This window comes from Sphaerodactylus townsendi, linkage group LG06 (genome assembly GCF_021028975.2).
Source record: "Sphaerodactylus townsendi isolate TG3544 linkage group LG06, MPM_Stown_v2.3, whole genome shotgun sequence".
NCBI classification, from domain to species: domain Eukaryota; kingdom Metazoa; phylum Chordata; class Lepidosauria; order Squamata; family Sphaerodactylidae; genus Sphaerodactylus; species Sphaerodactylus townsendi.
This window is the reverse complement of record NC_059430.1, coordinates 130,970,561-130,986,316: the sequence shown is the minus strand read 5'-3', so window position 1 is coordinate 130,986,316 and position 15,756 is coordinate 130,970,561. Positions and strand designations below refer to the sequence as shown.

At 49.9% G+C, this 15,756-nt stretch overlaps 1 protein-coding gene across 2 annotated transcripts in view; it reads right to left on the bottom strand.

Annotated features, from left to right (window-relative positions):
* Positions 1-3,570: 3,570 nt before the first annotated feature.
* Positions 3,571-15,756, bottom strand: part of ARHGAP35 (Rho GTPase activating protein 35) — a 106,775-nt gene continuing 94,589 nt past the window's right edge. The window contains exons 6-8 of one of the 2 annotated variants that reach the window (XR_007244816.1): positions 9,014-9,119; positions 4,499-7,765; positions 3,571-4,339 (exon numbers count right to left, since the gene is read on the bottom strand). Coding sequence is in view for 1 of the 2 variants with exons in the window: in XM_048500296.1 (XP_048356253.1) it covers positions 7,405-7,765; positions 9,014-9,119 (467 nt within the window). In the remaining variant the exon portion in view is untranslated. Of the gene's footprint in view, positions 4,340-4,483; positions 7,766-9,013; positions 9,120-15,756 lie in introns of those variants that run through there. The other variant, XM_048500296.1, reaches the window with a different exon arrangement.

The window sequence follows — 15,756 nt, the reverse complement described above, 5'->3', positions numbered from 1 at the left end:
TTGAAGAACTCTAGAATCAAGACAGTGACTAATCAGCTCCACACAAACACAGGACAACTATAGACAATAGCAATCAAAGGAAACAAAGACCAGGATACTTCTATTCAGATGCATTCACCTATTGACCTTGCTATCTTCATTGTTACTCCCAGGCTACAGACTTCTTTGTGACTCACAGACCAGGCTACTCTATTCAGAGGGCCTCACCTTTTGACTTCACAGTATATATACTCCACTTGCTTTCCATTCCTACTATCAGATCCTCTGAAGATGCCAGCCACAGATGCAGGCGAAACGTCAGGAGAGAATGCTGCTAGAACACGGCCACACAGCCCGGAAACCACACAGCACCTCACCATATTCTGACTCCCTGGGCTGTGACACATTTTGGCCAATCCTGCTCGATCTTCCGCAACGGAAGAGAGAGGGGGGGGAGGGGGGAGAGGGAGAGAGAATGTTGCCTCCTTTGCAGCCTGATTTAAATTCTACACCAGAACAGCCTGGCAAGAGGCTCTGGCTCTCCGTTTGTCTGGCAAGCCCACAGATGCCTGTTCTATGCCGGAGTCACCATGAGGCCTTCCCGTCACAGAGGAACAAGGCCGTCAGCCCACAAAGAATGGCTGGCTCCCAAGAGGGGCGGCGGGGGGGTGGGTTGAACACAGGCAAGAAAGCACATGCTCCCCCCCCCACCACACCATTTTTCCCTAAGGCATTCAAGGCCCCCCCTTCCTTCCTGTTTGCTGAGCTGAAAGGGTGCCCCTGCCAGGCAACAGGGCAGGGTGCCCACATTTTTCTTGGGGGCGGCGGGGGCTGAAGGAGAAGCCACACAAAGACCACGTCCACGTGCAGAAAGAGAGCTGAGTGGGGGGGAGTTGGAAGGGATCCTTTTTGTACAAGATTGATTTATTAACTATGATACATATCACGTAAGGCCTTGAAGTTTTTACACCATTCCCATTGAGACACATACAACACTCGGTAGCAAATACATGATTTTTTTTCTTTTTAAAGTCAGCAGAAAAAGGGCTCTTCTTCTTTTTTTTTTTTGTTCGCCCAGAGCTTTCAACATTTTCATGCACTAATTGGATTGGCCTGGGGGGGGTGGGGGAACCACAAATGGTTTAAAATGTCCTTAAAAGAAGCATTAAAAGAAATATATTCTATCACCAATAACTAAAGGATGTTGTTAGGCTCCTAAAATACAGAGAAATAACCATTATACTTTTCTTTACATACAGCTCTTTCAGTATTTTTGTTTCTGTGAAAAAAGAGTGTTTCGGGCACATACTTAGCTGGAACTACTAACACATTTTTTTAATTACCATTAATATTTTTTTTGTTCAACTCCAAAACGAAATTTGTTAATTCAACATATATAGATCATTTTACATGTGAAAATACAAATTTTTTGAAGAGCCAAGTGCAGAACTAAATCCAGCTGTTCAGGACAAGCCTTATTCCCCATACAATTTGAGAAACACAGATGGGGCTGTTTTTTTTTAATGTACACAGAAAAAAAATTAAGTTTATTTAAACAATAACTTATGCCCTGCCTTAAACTACATTTAAAATACAATATTTCTATCGTATTTCGACTTTACAAAGATGTGGGGGAAGAGTTAAGCCTAACAGTCAAAACTAGGACCTATTACACAAGCTGTGGGGGGATGCTCCCCCCCCCCCAACTGAACCTCTACAGTCAGAGCAATAGTTTGAACGGACAGACAGACATGCCTTGTGGGCCGCCGGGGGTCACTGCTTGGCCCGGGGACCACCCAGCACATCCCGCTGGCTACGCAACAGAAACCAAAGAGAAGCTGCTGTACGAAACAGCTCAAGTCAACAAAGCCGACGGCACCTGATCCAGGCAAACAATTATTGTTTTAAGAATTCCTTGATTGGGCTTCTTTTGAGGCTTTTTAAATTCTTTTTAGAAGAATCGCGTGTTTATAAATTATCCGTCAACCGCAAGAGCTCAGCAGAAAACCGGCGAGAAGGGGCCGTGGGTGGGCGGTTCCAGGTTCGAGCCTGGCGACTCCGCTTAAAAGAACCAGGACAGTGGGTGATCTGGAAGGTCTCCACCTGAGACCCCGAAGAGCCGCTGCCGGCTTGAGAAGACAGGACTCTCCGTCATGGACTGTAAGGCAGCTTTGTATGTGCACACGTTCGTGTGTGGCAGGCGGCTGGCAGGAAGCAGAGAGCTGCTGGCTGGGTCTAGCCGCATTGGTCATTGTCAACCACAGAGGAGAGTGCTGCAGATTTTTCTTAAAGCAAAGCCCTTTGCACAGGAAGCCCGTCCCGGCAAGGACAAGGGACGCCCCCCGCCCGCTACAGCAGTACACGATGAGAAGCTGTCCCCACTGGTGTGACCACAGGCTTTTGCAACGAGTTTTGGCTTAGCCAGGCAGGGAAAGGGCAGTTCTTTCCAATCTGAAAAAAAAGGATGTCCAGTTTTAACACAGAGTTGAGAGGCCAGAATGGACCCTGCCTTCTTCTGAGCAACCCCCTTTTCCACCCAGTCCCTGGGTGACAACCTCACACTGAAATCACCTCTCAACTGTAAGGCCACGGCGACAGCCACAGAGAATGCCAGGAATATTCACGCTGCGCACAAGTGATAAGACACGGCTCCCCAACCCCACCCCACGAGTGGCCCATCAGCCCTGGCAAAGAAACGTTCCTCCTGGGGCAGAGTGGAGGACAGGAGGTCAACTCCAACCGGAAAGGACGAACTCAACTTACAAAGCGCCTGACAACTGGGGAGACTGCAGGTAGCTTAACTTTATCCACAAGGAACCAAAAGGAGTACAGTGTAAGGACTCATGTGAAAACCAGTCACCCTGCTCCTAGCTGTCGGATCACGCACTCAAGCGTAGACAGTGCAATTTAATACCAAAAATGTGCAAATGTGATATTAGACACGCACGCATGCATGCACACACACACTGGACTGGACTATCACTTACATGTTTTAGCAAGTGCTGCTATTGTATGAAATAGGAACTTGTGTGTGTGTGTATACAGTGGTGGAATTCAGCAGGTTCGCACCACTTAGGCAGAACCGGTTGTTAAAATGGTGCTTGTAAACAACCAGTTGTTAAATCATTTGAATCCCATCTCTCTGTGTGTGTGTATAGACCAGTGGTGGTGAACCTATGGCACGAGTGCCAGAGGTGGCACTCAGAGCCCTTTCTGTGGGCACGCGCAGAGTGCCCCCCCCCCCACACACCTAGGCTGGCCTGGGCCACTGAGCTCGATTATTAGCATTAAACCTAAGACCTAGTTTTGGGGAAGGAGTGTAGGTAACTCTGTTAAACGCTGTTAACCCACTGATTTTCATGCGCTGAACTAAAGCACGATCCTTTACCTGGGAGTAATCTTGGTTGCTGGCAATGGGGCTTGCTTCTGAGTAAACCCTCCTAGGGTCGTGATTCACCCATTGGAAGAGTTGCATGGTTGCTTTGAGCAAAGCCACCAGCTACCACCAAGCTTACTCCTTAGTAACGCATGCCTTGGAGCCAACCGTTTTTTTCTAAACTAAAACCTCAGTATTCAGGTTAAATTGCCATGTTGACACTTTGCGATAAATAAGTGGGTTTTGGGTTGCAGTTTGGGCACTCGATCTCGAAAAGGTTCGCCATCACTGGTATAGACATATAGAACATTTGCACGTTTACTCTTTTTTTTTGCACTGTATTGATATTAACTTGCACTGTTGGCTTAACCTTCTCCCCACAGGAGGAACAAGATTCAACCCCATTCAAAACGGGCACTTGAAGTCATGCGTGTCAAGCGGAGAAGACGGGGTGGGAAGCAGGCAGGCAGGAAGGGGGGGGGCATCAGCGCACGTTTCTTCTTCATGCATGTAGCAGACTTGCAAGGTTGCAGGTGGGGAAAAAGTGGAGAGAAGAGAACTGTGAGGTCCACCCCACACAAAAGCAGTAACTCTTCTGCATCTAAAAAAAGGGTCCTCAAACCTTTGGAACTTGACTGGTAGGCACAGCCACAAGATGGGTGCGGCAGGAGGCAGATACAAAATGGCTGCCCCAGCTTTTCTTTAGCCACACAGTGAAGATCCTCGCGATATGTTGGCAGTGGCGGTGACAGCAAAAAAAAAAAAACCCTGCACAGCCAGTCAAATTTTCAATGGCCAATCAGAATCCCTGCTGGGCAACATTCCAACCTGGCCACACCCAATTTCTTAAAAACACCCAGAAAAGGTGTCAGCAGGTGCCAATGGATCATAAGCCCCAGGCTGGGGACCCCAAATAAAACTAAGCCTATGGTAGACTTCCAACTAAAGACAGATCTGGAAGGCCATAGGTCAGGGGTAGGGAACCTGCGGTTCTCCAGATGTTCAGGAACTACAATTCCCATCAGCCCGTACCAGCATGGCCAATTGGCCATGCTGACAGAGGCTGATGGGAATTGTAGTTCCTGAACATCTGGAGAGCCGCAGGTTCCCTACCCCTGCCATAGGTGGTCTCCCAGAGAGAACTACCAAGGTTGTGTTTGCCGGCCGCACCAGCTGCAGGGTCAGTGAGGGGCATTTAAGGTGTGCTGCCGGGGGGGGGGGGGGTCGAAGGCAAGCTGTGAATTGGGAAGGAAGGAAAGGATGCCACAGGGAACAAGCGTTCCCACGGACACCTGGCCAGGAAGGCTAGCCCTGTCTGTATCTCCACAGGTGTTGAGGAGTCTTGAAGATGGTTAGCATCAGACCCAGAGAGAAGGCACAGAAACACACACTTTGCATACAAACCAGAAGTCACCTGCCCCACGTGGAGAGAAGCATTTCCCAGCAGCCTATGTTGTTTGTAGCCAAACCCGACACCCACGAGCACAGCCCGGCATGAAAGCAGCTCTCCCCTCTGCTAGGAGGAAAGCTGAAGGGGAAACCGTCCAGCATCACCTTCCTCTCTGCTCTGTTGATTTTTAGCATTATGCGTGCACAATTATGGAGAGAGAGGAGGCATATTCAGTTTCCCTTTGTTAACATTCTAAAAAAAAAAAATAATCCAATATTTACATAAAAGCTTCATTTCCAAACACACGAGAATACAAAACTTGGGAGGGACGCCCACAAGTGGTTCTTCCTGACACCGGTACAGCTTCTCAATTCTGATTGTGAAATAATGAGCACATGAATCAGTTTATTTAGAGGAGAGAACAGATCGCTGAAGATGCCGGGAGGGGAGCTTATGTAGGCCAGGCAGAAGTAGAGTAAAAAGAGGGGCTTGATTGTGAAGGGGGCGGGGGAGGACACCCCTTTCCCTCCCCCAGGTATTTCACTCAAACATCCTTGAAATGCTTAAAAAAAAAGTGATAAACCACAGGTTGTTTTAAAGTGCGAAGAGACAGAAGGGACTCTTCATCCTCCCAGTGGTACCGTGGGAACTCCAGTTTAAAAACTGCCCTGTTTACCTGCTCTTTCTTACACTCGTGCACTGAGAAATGCCTGCACGCTGGACACGGACAACTGCCCTTCCCCCCTGCACTGGTAAAAGTGGAACACTGGATGGTTCTCACTAGTGGTTGCCTTCTTTGTCTCTTTCCCTACAGGGAGACAAGCAGAAGTCACTTGAGGCAAAGGGACATTGTGCAGCTTATCCAGCACATATCCTGGTTACGAAAGGCATTGGAGATTACAGGTTTGAGGTCTCATCAGGGGAGACAACGGCTTTTGGCGTGGGCAAAGGGCAACAGAAAGCGGGGACAAGGAAGCTAGCACACTGCTGCACGAGAGCACACAAAAAACAGCGGAGATGTGGCACGGATATCTTGCAGTTTGGGGGCAGGGCGGAGAATGGGCCACAGCAACTTGGGGGCATGCACAGAGCGCTCTTCTCCTGTGCTGGTTTTGGCAAGGCAGCTGATCCTGCCACAAGGCTGATATGTTTAAAGACCTTGAAGAACCTAACAGCGACCTCGGCCGCTGCCCTTCAACATGGTTACTGAGAGATCCGAGCAGTAGAAAGCAACGAAGGGCCTGGCCCAGACCCTGACCCCAACAGCCCCTGGAAACAGGCTCTGGGCCTCCTGAGTCAAACACACCCAAGAACCCACCCCAGGGGGGTCACAGCAGCATGTGGCTCTCTTAGTCTCCAAAAGCAGCCTCTCCCAAATTCAACACTCAGTGGAAGGGAGCTTGACAGACCTGCAATTCCCTCCATTTCAATCCTGCATCACATTCCACACTTGTGTGTGTTTTTTTTAAAGTTTCCATTGGCAACTTTTTCAAAAACTGTGGTTCTAGCACACACACACACACCCATTTGCAAGCGATCTCATGCCCCACATGAGTACAAAAACACACACATTCAAACAGTGTTTCTGTCAACATAGTGTTTCAAAAAGGAATTCGAGCCCAAGTCAGACGGCAAAAGATAGGACTGTTGGCAAAACACAGCTGTGCTCACTGCCCCCCCCTCCCCTAAGTGCTAACACCAATATGCCATGAGGGGGGGGGAGGCGGAGGTGAGAGTGAGAGATGCAGTGACTTGCCAGATGGAGGCAGGACAAACCAGGCCTGATTTAACCCAAGTCACCTTCCCCCTGCCCTTATGTCTGCCATGCACAGATTCTTCCCTCATAGAAAAAGAGCCAGTTGTCAACACTCGTTTGCAGACTAGGGACCACCCCCCCCCCCCCCCGCCCAGCCAGAAGAATTGGAGGGAGGGGCATCCTTCCGGTTTTTTTAGCATTCCTTTCTTTCCCCCAGCCTCTTCAGGAGTTCCCTCCCTTTTTACGACTGGCCGCTGCTTCACAGTCAGGAGAAAAAGTGACATTCCGGCCTTGTCAAAATGCAAAAAGCCTTCCCCTCTGACGGACTTGCTGGTCCGGGCCTTCAAAGCAGCGAGGCTGAGATGACGTAAATTGGTCTCAGATGAAATTGTGGTCCCCTGAAAAATCAGCGAGATGTCCAGCAGTGTCGGAGAGTCCTCGGTTACGACTTGTGGAATGTGTTGGGTGGAGGAGGTGGCGGCGGCTCTATCAGGCCCGCTCCGTTCATGCACAGGGAGGGGGGAAGGAAGTGATTCCCACACGCCCATCCGAACCCTCACATCAGGGCCTCCCAGCTGGACTTCACAGCGTTCACCCAGGGCTCTGGGTTCACGTGGGTCTAAGTGTACCCCAACTGAACAGATTCGGCATTCAAAGAGAGAGGCCCGCAAATGCCTGGTGCCCAGAGCAACATCCAAAGGGGCCACGGACCCAGCGGGCCCTTCCACACCAGGCACTGAGACAGAACCAAGGCTTCACAGGTGTCCAATGCCCCAGCAGGCCACTGCCGGCGTGGCTGAGGTGAGGAAAGAGAAGGCCGACGGGCACCGGGGCTGAGTTCCCGAGCTCTGCTCTGCGGGCAAGAACAGAAGCAGACCTCTGTTCCGAGCTGCTCTTGAGGTTTCACAGTGTGTGCTGCTCAGCCTGAAGCTGGGGGGGGAGGAGGGGCTGGAGGGGGGACTGCGGAGAAGGGGGAGGAGTCTGTGGAGGAGAAGGCTGGGCCATCACGGGTGTGGAGGAGAGGAAGGGGGCGCTGGCAGGAATGGTGGAAGGCGAGCTGGGCATGGCCCCGGGGGGCTCGATGATGGGCCGATTGTAGAAGAAGAAGGGGCACTGGTGGATGAAGAGTTCTATGATTGTCTGGTAAATGCGGGTGGCGGTGAGGGCATCCATCGTGCTGAAGTCGGGCCTCATCAGGGTGGGCCAGAAGCAAATGGAGAGGTTCTCGCTGGTCATCAGGTTGAGTCTGCTGTTGTGGCTCACTCTGCACAAGACACAGCCGGGCAAGGTCAGCAAAGTACCCAGGGAACAACTCCAAGCAGCATTGCCCTGCTCTGAACAGATTAAGTGCCCCCCCCCCCCCCCCGCCCCCGCTCCCGCCCCCGCCCCCGCCCCCGAGGCAGCAGAATGGGAATCTCCAGATCCCCAGCTACTTGCAAATTCATGACAGAACCTTTATTAGGCATTGGTTGCAAAGCTGTGCCCTGATTTCTGGCACCCTGGTTTATATTGGTGACACTTCCTAGCACTGGGGAGGGGTGGGTGGGTTGAAGACCGGTGAAGGGACTGGTCCACAGGTAAAGCCTGCAGATAACATATGATCCCGTGACTCTTCTGTTCATACAAGACAGGAAGAGGGGATTATTTTACATGCTTCTCTTTCTGGGACTTGCAAAAGCATTCCAGATTGAAACACTCAAGTGCAGGGGTGGGCAATTATTATTTTTATGGGGCCACATAAGAAACAGAAAATATTGTGGAGGGCCTGGCCAAAAGTAGGTTTAGGCGCTTTGAACGCCGCAGCCAAGGCAACCGCTTCTGGCTTTCAAGGCGCCGCTTCCCGGCAGAGTGGCTTTTGAGCGCCTGCTTAGAAGCCAAGGAGCAACCGACCGCGGAGACTCCAAGCCTAAACAACTGCCCTGGCAGGGGGGCCAGTCAGGGTCATCTGGCGGGCCAGATGTGGTCCGCGGGCCGTATAATGCCCAGGTCTGCTCAAGTGCATGTAACAGGGAAGCAACAGTATTTGGCCGCCGTGTTTTAAACCAGAGCGCTGTTAGAATGTTGTTGAGAACACATCCTTGAAGCACTGAACAACTGCTGCAGTCTGTCAAGAACTTTGCGAGAGCAGAACCGAAGGGGCTGGGTGATTAATTCGGAACTCGTTAGCTGCAAACTGAAGAGTGCGGCTTTGTGAACACAACCTCTGCCAGGCAACCAAAGCCCTGTGGCCGCGGCTAATGAAGCCGGGCAGACCAGCAGGCCCGATAACAGCCTCTGCCAGAGCTCTGTTGCCAATTTCTAATGGAGCAGAATTTACTGAACTTAATGAGACCCTTGATAAATGCGGCCTTAACTGGAAGCCGTGTCGGGGAAGAAAGGCAGCCACACGGCAGCTAGGAAACAAGCCGGCGCTGCACGGCTCCTACACTTGTTCGGGAAGCCCACTGCCCCCTCCCCCCTTCTCCCCTGCCTGCTTCTCAGAGGGGTGCAAGAAGACACGTGTTGGACATACTTGTTCAAATGAGAGATGACGTATTTGAAGACCTCGTGGTTCTCCTTGGGAAATTTCTTCAGCACCTCCTTCAGGGCATGCAGTTTCGTCTCTCTGTCATTGATCTCTGTTTTTCAAGGGATGGAAAAGAGCAACAAGCAGCAGGTTATTTCTGATTCGTGGCTGTTGGCAGGCAACACAAGTACCGATGCTCTGAGATTAAAACGCAGAACGCCTCCGCCTTCTCAGAGAGGGATCTAGGGGGGTCACGGGAGGTCACGGGACCCAGGCCCCACTCGCATGCATCACGCAGGTGGGGAGGCATTTGGCCAACAAGCCAGGAAGGCGGCAGTGAGGAAGAAGGCAGGATGGGCCAGGGAGAACAGGGACCTGAGGCTGCGGCGTGGCCCAGCAGTAGCCCGGCCGCTTCAGGAGCTGCCTACCCCTCCTGACTCTGGTTCATCCCCAGCTGAACCACCAGAGGAGCACAACAGCTGCCACAGCGCCCAGAGAGAAGAGAGTCCACCAGAAAGTGGCAGGCAGAAGCCAGAGGAGAGCCAGTGGGGGACTCCAAGGCAAAGCGGTTGTGCAGCCCTTCACACAGCTGTTCCTCAGGCTGCTGGTGAGATGTCCAGTCTAGGAGCATGGTGGGTAAAGGGGGGGGGAGGGAAGGGAGAGAGCGGGAGAAAGGGAAAAGTATCTGTCCCTCTCTGTCGCTTCTGTCAGAGACAACTCGCTGGATTCCAACGGTTGTGGGGGGTGGGGGAAGATCAACTGTGCCACGGATGGTGGGGGGGGGGCAGTTTCACTGCTTGCCCCAGGTGCCCTGCACCGCATTCTTAAGAGAAGGGAACCACCCATCAGTCTGCGCTGAGTCCAAACACAACTAATTTGGTTAAACATCAGAGGGCTTCATGCAGGAAGGATCAAGGTAACCGGCAGGCAATTAAAACAATTTCCCCTGTTATTTTATCACCACTGTGGCATGAGCCAAGCTACATTCAATATACACGTTCCACTTGTTCTACACCCAACCTTTGACCAAAGCTACCCTGAAACGTGAAGATCTTGGCTCGGATTTTAAGGGACAGGGGAGAAGATCCAGATCAGAAAACTTTTCAGGAGCAGAAAGAAACGTTGCACCTCCATTAACTACGAACATTAAAAGTATAACTTCTTTTCCAAATGGAGGCCACGTCCTGTACCCACTCACGAGCTGTAGGCAGACTGCTCAAAAAAACTGCCGGAGATGTGGCCATTCCTGACTGTTACAAGATCTGCGAAGTCCTGCTTTCTGTCTGTTAGATCCAAATCCAGCAGCACCTTAGAGGCCAACCTAAGTTCCAGGATGTCAGCTTTTAAGAGTGAAAGCTCTCTTTGGCCGACATGAGTAGAGGAGAAATGTAGATCTGAGTCCTTTTATCCTAGCCAGAAGGCAGGAGGTGCTTTGTGAAGGATGCTTGTAAAGGATGCAAAGGAGCAGCAGTGGCGTAGTGGCTAAGAGCAGGGGCTAAGAGCAGGTGCACTCTGATCTGGAGGAACCGGGTTTGATTCCCCGCTCTGCCGCTTGAGCTGTGGAGGCTTCTCTGGGGAATTCAGATTAGCCTGTACACTCCCACACACGCCAGCTGGGTGACCTTGGGCTAGTCACAGCTTTTCGGAGCTCTCTCAGCCCCACCCACCTCACAGGGTGTTTGTTGTGAGGGGGGAAGGGCAAGGAGATTGTAAGCCCCTTTGAGTCTCCTACAGGAGAGAAAGGGGGGATATAAATCCAAACTCTTCTTCTACCATGAACATGATCATCAGAGCAGAAATGCTTGGGGGCAGAAAACAAACTTCAAGGGGCAATGGCAACTAGCTAATTTACAAGTTTAGCACAATGGACCCCATCCCTAAGAAGAATAGGGAGATAGGATTCCTACTTACTACAGCTGGTAATTTCCTGTCCGGTGTTCATATCCAGATTCCCTATCTACGCACTGTGCAAAGAAGGGCCATCTGTGGCGTGGTTGAAGGATCTCACGGCTGGAATCAACGGGCTGTTGTGGGTTTTCCAGGCTACGTGGCCACAATCTGGTAGTGTTCACTCCTGATGTTTCGCACATGTGCAACCTGCCTCTGAAGAGGCAAGCCATGCATGCGGGCAAAACTTTAGGAGTAAAAACGACCAAATCCCACAGCCTGGAAAACCCACAACAGCTGGCCATCTGTTGCCTAAGATTTTTAGAAGACTTAAAAAAAAAACCTTGTGTGCCAAAAGCAGGAAAGGCAGCTACCATCAACTCTCCGGAATTTAATGGAGACCGGCTCTAAAACGAGAATCGATTCAGGTGAGACTGAAGCAAAAGGCTGCTCAGTGCTGAGTGTTTTCCAAGAACTGAGAAACTTGAGGATGTCTAAAGTTTCCACTGGAAACAAAGTCCTTAAAATTGTAAGGTGTAGGCAGCACCCCCCCATAGTGCAGAATTCTACGGAGAAGTGCTATGAAGCAGGTGCAGGTATTTCCCAGGGACAAGATGGCAGTGAGGTACGATCCGGTTTTCAACAGGTTACGAATCCACTTGCTTCAGAAGCTGTGAATGTTTTCAAAGATGGTGGGATTAGGGGGAAATTTCTCACCACCATATTCTGCCTGAGCATCTCTGGGACTATGCTTTTCTCTTCCTTTGGGATACCCCACTTTAGTACTCAAACATATCCCCACACTCAGCCTTCACTCTTTGGCCTTTGCCCATTCGGTGCTCCCAGGAAGTTTTCCCTGGGCAGGAGGAACACACACAGGAACACTTGGAAGATGCCTGACCCGGAGTCAGACTGTCTGTCCATCAAGGTCAGCATTGACCACTCAGGTGGGCAGGAACTCCTCCAGGGTCCTTCGCAGCACCCACAACCCAATCCTTTCAACTGGGGATGTCAGAGATTGAACCGGCAATCATCTGCATGCAAAATGGGGGCTCTGTCACTGAGCAACGGCTCAAAAGGCCTTTTCCTTAAATCATGCACCTGGTATGGCAAGAGCATCATATCAGTAGATATGCTAGAAGTCATTTATATTCTACTTACTCCAAGGACCATTTAAAAGCAGTGTTCAAAACGGACTGGCGGAATAATCACATATCCCAATTGGCAAGATTTATACAACTGACATGGCCTAAATCAGGTCGAAACAGGGCTTGAGCTTAAATTTTGGAAATAAACACCTGTTCATTCCAAAGGGGGCTTGTGGGACAAATCCCCAACAGGTGGTGCCCCACAGAGCCAGGTCAGTTGATTCTCTACTCAGCTGCCCATGGGCACTGCCCAAAATCCCAGCCAAAGCATGATACGGCTGCTACTGGTAGAAAGAATTTAGAGCAGCAGACTGTTTTCTTATACTGGGCTATCCTTTCATGTAACTCGCCTAAATACATGTTTTAAAGAAAGTAAGCAATGGCGTACTTGGAGTCATTTACTTTTCTCGGGGGGCGGGGGGGGGGGAGATCCAAAAGATGCTGCCTCAGCAGTTCTCACACAACGTAATTCTTTTCGTGTTATTTTATTTCCTATCTCTAGGTGGTGCTATAAGTGAAGTTCGTATCTATTCATAGAAGCACTTCAAGAGGGGGGAAAATGTCCTCTAAAAATAAAGTATTTTAATAGCTCCATTAGGAGCTCTGCAGAGAAGATTTGTTCCACGTTACAGCCAACCTGTTATTTCTTTCTTAGTGAAATTTATACATATATTCAATCCTTTTTATGGCAGCCACAGGGCCCCTTACAGTTCTTCTCACGGTTATACACCTGTGCTGGAAGCGGCCCGTCGTCATTATGCTTAAGGGACCCCTAAAGCCTGCACCCTTTGTTACTTTATCTGTGGCTCTCCTACAGAGTGGCCTTAAGAGCACCCGGGCAGCCGTCAAGCACGGGGCACAGGCCAAAGCCTCCCACTGCCGGCTACTGGGCTTTTCTGGGCTGTGTGGCTGTGGTCTGGTAGTTTGGCCTCCTAACGTTTCACCTGCATGGCCCGGGAAAAAAACATAATAGCCAGTTGATTCAGGCCATGAAAGTCTTCAGCAATACTTCCTCCGGCTGTTACCAACCAGCACTGATAATTCACAGGCTGAAATGGTGATTCTAAACTGCTGTGGACAACAGCCACTGATGGGCCGGTACTCCATGAATTTGTCAAATACCCTTTTTAGAACCAACTGAAAGGAGATCAAAGCAAAGACAAGATGTCATTATCTCTTCTACCCAGCCTCTGCCTCCATTCTTCAAGAAACTTGCCTCATAACACACATTTTGGCTTTTTTTCATTCCCTGAAGTTTGCCTCTCAATCTTTTCATGTTCTTCTCTGTCAGAAGTCAGCCATAACTTCAGGGAAGTCGCCAGTGTTAAGCAGAAAAACCTTAATTACTTCCTCATACAGATTCTGCATCAAGGCAAGTTATTTATTTGGAATAGAGGCTATGTTGAAATAGTTTTGATCAAGAGGAGTGGTTCCCAATCTGTATGTATACCCAGTGGTGGGATCCAGAAATTTTAGTAACAGGTTCCCATGGTGGTGGGATTCAAACTGTGGCGTAGCGCCAATGGGGCTGGGCGGGGCACAACAGGGGTGTGGCCGGGCATTCCGGGGGTGGGGCATTCCTGGGCGGGGCTGTGGCAAGGACGCAGCCGCTGCGCCGGTCTTTGGGCGGGAAACAAATGCACTCAGGCTCAGGCTGCCACGCACGCTGGTGCACCTCCTGCTAGACTGCTTCAAGTTCTGCGCGCTACTGCTGAGAGGAGGGGCGTAACTAAGGCAAAAATCACGTGGCAAAATCACCAATTAGTAACCCCCTCTCGGCACACACAAATAATTAGTAACCTACTCTCGGGAACCTGTGAGAACCTGCTGGATCCCACCTCTGCGTATACCCAATCTGTGCGGGGGTATGTATACCCCCAAGGGTATGCGGAAAAAATATTACATAACAGGTTTGCAAATATGGGATTACAATTTTAGGGAAATGTGTTGCCAAGTGGTATGTGAGTGAAAAAAGGTTGGGAACCACTGATCTAGAGGGGTACACATCTTTATTTTATAATAATAATAATTAGCAGCAATCCCTAGGAATTGCAAGGGAAGCTGTAAGTAGAATTTAAAAGCAATCTTTATTTACTTGCTGTTGTGGATTTTCTGGGCTCTGTGGCAGTAGTCTGGTAGTTTTTGCTCCAAACATGAAACGTTAGGAGCAAAAACTACCAGATCACAGCCAGACAGTCCGGAAAACCCACAATAGCCAACTGATTCTGGCCATGAAAGCCTTTGACAAGACAATCCTGATTTACAAACTGGGTATTTTTGATCTCCTCTAGAAGGCCCTGTTTAAATAAATGTAAGCTTCATGGGAGCCCCACATGGTTCCACCCGGATAAATGGCTACAATGCCTGAGGGGTTCAGGTCTTTACAAGAAAGCCTCAGGATATACGGTAGGATCCTAAGAATTGGGAGCGGGAAGCAGAGGAGTCACTGAATTAGGATGCCAAGTGTGCGCGCAAAATTTTCCAAATTTCTCTTGTTACAAGGGATGCATGTTGTATATTTGCTAGCTACATTAGTAACATTCAGGAAGGCAGTTAAAAAGGGAAAATGCTGAATTAAAAAGGGCACCCCCCCGGGGGGGGGCATTTTGTGAGTATTTTGATGCAGGAGAATAATTAGTTCTTGCAATTTGAGAAACAGGAAGAAGAAGAAGAAGAAGAAGAAGAAGAAGAAGAAGAAGAAGAAGAAGAAGAAGAAGAAGAAGAAGAAGAAGAAGAAGAAGAAGAAGAAGAAGAAGAAGAAGAAGAAGAAGAAGAAGAAGAAGAAGAAGAGAGAGGAGGGAGGAGGGAGGAGGAGGAGGAGGAGGAGGAGGAGGAGGAGGAGGAGGAGGAGGAGTTTGGATTTATATCCCCCCTTTCTCTCCTGCAGGAGACTCAAAGGGGCTTACAATCTCTTTGCCCTTCCCCCCTCACAACAAACACCCTGTGAGGTGGGTGGGGCTGAGAGAGCTCCGAGAAGTTGTGACTAGCCCAAGGTCACCCAGCTGGCGTGTGTGGGAGTGTACAGGCTAATCTGAATTCCCCAGAGAAGCCTCCACAGCTCAGGCGGCAGAGCGGGGAATCAAAACTGGTTCCTCCAGATTAGATACATGAGCTCTTAACCTCCTACGCCACTGCTGCTCCCATTGGTCCTTACCTGTGTCCTCTGAGTGTCAGGGGACATATTTCTGGGTAATTTCCACCATTTATCTGGGAGGCAGGAACAAGATATTTCTGTTTCCTGTGTTCAGTCTGATTTACCCAGAGTTCCTCAGCTCTGGCGCTCGGAAAAGCTGTAGTAACTTATGTCAGAACTTTTAACAAAGACAAATAGAGTCAGCATAAAAGGAACTAAGAGAAACAGGAAACTCACAACAGTGAAAGGTTAGTCAAATTATGCCCGTCTTAACGATGATTGAGAGAGAGGGCAAGATGCCCTCCAAAGCTCAGAGGAGGAGGACCCTTTACAGGTAAGGACCAAAGGTCACTATCCATCTGAGCTGGAGAGCATCTTTCCGGGGACTCCCGAGCTGTTCTAACCTTTATTGGGCGGGTCATCGTTGTCCACTCCCACACACGTTGCAGGATGTGACGACCAAAGGCAGAATCTGACGAACTGCACACATCGATCCTGTAGTGCCAATGAAGGTAGACACAGATGCCCCCGTTGCCGCCTTGCAAGATTTCCTCCATGGAAGCATTCTTAATCAGGGCTGT